General features: G+C 34.6%; 1 protein-coding gene across 1 annotated transcript in view; it reads left to right on the forward strand.

Annotated features, from left to right (window-relative positions):
• LOC115887830 (inositol-trisphosphate 3-kinase homolog) overlaps window positions 1-4,427 on the forward strand; it is a 69,426-nt gene that overhangs the window by 57,837 nt on the left and 7,162 nt on the right. The window contains exon 2 of the mRNA XM_030907343.1: window positions 2,992-3,250. Within this exon, the coding sequence (XP_030763203.1) occupies window positions 2,992-3,250 (259 nt within the window). The remainder of the gene's footprint in view (window positions 1-2,991; window positions 3,251-4,427) is intronic.

Genomic DNA, 4,427 nt, shown 5'->3' on the forward strand with positions numbered 1-4,427 from the left:
TCGGCGACCTTAAAAAATATCTTGACCGACGAAGCACGACCCGCATTTGAAATTCGTCTGTTCTTCCGTTTGGCGGAACGAGTATTGGGGTTACAATCGCACGACGAGCTGTAATAAAAACTGATTAATTAATTACTTACATATTAAAGGTAGTTGAAACGGAAACGACACATTTAACGATAAATATTTCGATACAAAGCCATAGAATGTTATTTAACGTGATCTACAATATGTAATATGGACAATATTCTCAAGGATTCTCCAATAGTTTGGTCGTTACAGATCTATTGTGTGTCCCCCTTTCTTTATAACTCATCATACAGTCTCAGAGCTTTGATAAAAGCCATTATCTGAGGCGGTTTTACAGAGGTTAGTTCCCCATCTTCGATATCAGTCGTACCAAACTTCATGGCACGAATGGTTGTCGTCTTGGCGCACTCAGTAATGAGGTGTTCTGGTGTTTCCCCATTTTCCCCATAGAATCTGCATTCGCCGTTATTTTTTAGCTGCAATCTACTGAGGTGGTGGTTGAGGAAACAGTGTTCTGTTATAAACACCGTGATAATCTGAAGATTGTTCTTACAAGAGTCAAGAAAAATCTTTGATTTTTCTCGGTCGTAAGTTCTGAGAAATTTCTTCGAGTGTCTTAGATAGTTGGAGTCTTAGACATTCCAGGTTACTGATGGAGTCTTTTAGGTTGGTTGTCAACTTGTTCACTTGGGAAGCAGAACGGTTCTGGTTCAGTTAGTGGAGCGTTCGCTCATTTTCTAGCTAGATCGTTTACTTTTTCATTGCCTTCTATACCTTGGTAAGCTGGCACCTAGAGTAGGATACTCCAGTATATATTTCTTTATAATTTTAATACAATCTCCATGGTACTCAAAGACCATTATTTTATTCCTTAAAATAGCCTATAGTCAATATAATTTCATTCTAAAATTTAATAACAAGTGTCTCATATTCTACAAGATTATGATATTAGATATTTTTACTTTGTATTATAAAATATGTATAAATGATACAGTACAGATTGGAACCTTTGGCATTACAACAGCAAAATAAAACACTAGTTCACCACATTACATTTTAGTTCACTGTACGCACGTTTCGCTGACCATGTTAGCATCATCAGTAGATGATGATACTAACCTAGTTATTATGATTTATTATAATTATATTAAAACTAAAAAAAAACTATAAGAAAATAGATAAAGATTGTTTAAATATATAGATACTATTTCTAAAAATAAAGCTTCTTTAATATTAAATTCAACAATATGGATTACAACAGAACTTCAAAGTGTCTTCGAAACACTTATAATTCCATTAATATAACCAAATTTTACATATTTGGTAAAACGGTACGACAAATAATTTAATTTTCCGATAAATTTCGCACACCATCGCCAGCCTTGTTCGAAATTCGGATTAAATGGAGACCATGACCACGGTCAGTCCATATTTTCGAAAGAACCTCCTTAATTGGCGTGAAATTATGTTCTTTATTGTGTTTTCAATGTGGTTTAGCTGACATTTTCATTAACATTGACTACGATAACTGTACCTTGCCCAAATCACGTCAAAGCGATAAAAAAAACTCTTGTTCAACGTATCTATTAGAAAGTAATGGTGAACTTAATTTTATGCTAGATTTTCGTGCGATTTTTTATGTAAAATATTACAATTGAGGATAATTATGCGAAAAAGTATTCAAACAATATATCATTATAAAAGAAAAAATCTGGTAATTATATTTAGAAGTACCTCGAAAGCATAATTGTAGATTTCACATTTTTATTGCAATATCCTGTTCCCTTCTAATCAGCGACATCTTTTTCGATGTTTTAAAACGTTTCCTTTGTTCGCTTGTTCCTGTATCTCGAATGAGTAACGTCCTACTTTCTCGTTTGCTGTGATAATGTTTAAACTCCAGCGATATATTATTGTGTATGTTTCGAAATCATTTAAAGCAAATCAGTTTGCTAGGAACCGTTGATTATTATTTCAATTGTGTGTTTATAAGAACGTCACGATCGATTTGTCTAATTGCCGGTTATTTCTGTCATTTGGACGTCATTAATTACAGCCGATTCACACCTCCCGACCATGATGGAAAAATTCGACGTTTTGACGTCCGACGACGCCGAGTTTCGATTTTCACTTGTTTGTTTTTTTCATTTGCATTTATTTACGAAACTATAATTAGCACAAAAGTGGTTATTTTTACGTAGGAGGATATAGATGCAGTCTAGATAGGTTTAAACGTTTCTTTGAACTTAACAGACAATGTTGAAACATAAATAGAAATGCATTGCTTGTAAAAAAAGTGTGAAATGAAAAAGTGAAAGAAAAAGAAATGTAAATTTTGGTTTTGTCGATTCTTGTGCTTTTTATGCCCTCTTTTTATTCCTAAAACTTTTTAAACTTAATAAGTAAATATCATATACCGCTATTAATCTAATTAAGCTAGTTTCAACAGACAATTGATGGAGGATTTAATTAATTTATTAACGAATATGGGATATGCGTTCAAGTGTTAATAGCACATTTTTTCTCATCAACACGAGGATGAAGCTGACCTCCGCGCATTTTCTTTAACCATATACCGACAACTAACGCGTCACCATCTTTTTCCAACCTGTTGATGTATTTATGAAAAGCATACTGCTTTTTTATACATATAACCTGAGATTTGACTTTACAATGTCTTATCCAGTACTCTACTTACTTCTAACCTAGATACTAAAAAGATAAATTCATTATAATTTAGAGAATACAATTGGGTTTGGATTGGAACCTCTTCTCGCTTTCCAACATCAAAATAATAATGAATTTGCCACAATACACCAAAATACAGGTTACCATCATCAGCATATGATTAAAACTCAAAAAGAAGTAAATATTCAAATGAATTTGTTTGCTAAACAAGAACGTAACATAGAAAATAAAAATTTCGCCAAAAAATTCAATAAAACTATAGTTATTGTATAGAATAGAAATACAACTGCTGTTGTATTTAGTAATTTATTTATTTTTTTGTTTGTTACAGCCCAGCGATCATGAAATCGAAGCCTCCGAAATCTGGAAACCAGGAAGGCACGGAAAAACCATCCGTTCTCCGTCTCCACACAATGCCTTCAAAAGATGGAGGAAGGCGAACCAGAACAAAAATGCCCTTAATGGAACCAAACGCGGTCCAGATATTATTAATGTGGAAGAAGATATGTCCCTGTTGAAATTTCTGGCAATTGTAAGTTTATAAGCACTAGATCTATCCTTCATGTCATTTTTCATATCACGAGCTTTATTTTTTTTACTCATTACTTTATAAAGTTGTATTCATCCATCTATGCATCTATTGTCATTGGAAACACTGGAAAAGAATAATAATTGATACATAACTGACGAAGGCAACTTAAACATATTTTGTAACTTACTAACTTATTCTTACTAACAGCTATTAAATTGAAGGGATTTAAAGGACATTTTTGGAAAAGTGTAGTTTGAAATGTTGAAAAAGTAATAAATTAAAAATAAATAATATGATTCAATTTCACAAAATTTGTATTAAAATGACCGTCTCTTCGTCTGAGGACTCCATTCGGGTACCTCTATCTATGTGCCGAGTTTGGTTCCAGTCGAACCATAATTAAGAAAAATCCTGATGATTCCGTCCATTTAGAGACATCGGTTCGAAACGTCGAGGGCGTCCTCCTAATTATACTATAGCCCATCCCCAATTATGCCGAAATCGACCCGCATTTTTCTTCAATATCAAATCCTTAGTCTCACCCTGATGAAAATGTAAACATGAGGTGCACCGTAGCTCACCTAGCCTACCCACCAAATTTGGTCGCCAAATACCCACCAAATCGGACGTCATCAACCTTTGGCGGTTCTTACGTCAAACCCAACTATCACAGCGACACGTGTCGTACACGGCCTAGTTAGCCTTGGTCTATTGACATGCCAAATTTCTATTGGCATGCCAAATTTCATTTAAATCGGACAATTTTTTCTAAGCTGTAAGCTGTCCTTACTACTTTTCGTCTCGCCTGTCGTGTCGCGTGTCGTATCGCGTATCACGGTCTTGAATTTTTATTTCCAGCGCGTGTAAAGAAGCTTCCCTGCAAAATCAATTTGTCCATCATATCATGTAACTCTGGCGGAAACTGGTTTTCGAATTCGAACATCTTGCATCTCAATCACAAATATTTATAAATCGTCCAGCATCTGACCCGAACCCGATTGGTTCCCCGATCTAAAAAAATGTCTATCGGAAAGCCTTAATTGTCCACGAATACCCCGAGTGATACTGTAAATAGCATCTCAACTTAACTGGCATTAAAATTGTTTTGCTGAAATAGAGCGGGCCGCATGCCACGCTAATTGAAACTGATCAATTGCGTATGGTCGAGAGCTCAATT

Source organism: Sitophilus oryzae, unplaced genomic scaffold, assembly GCF_002938485.1.
Source record: "Sitophilus oryzae breed Bouriz unplaced genomic scaffold, Soryzae_2.0 scaffold_640_pilon_pilon, whole genome shotgun sequence".
Lineage (NCBI taxonomy): Eukaryota > Metazoa > Arthropoda > Insecta > Coleoptera > Curculionidae > Sitophilus > Sitophilus oryzae.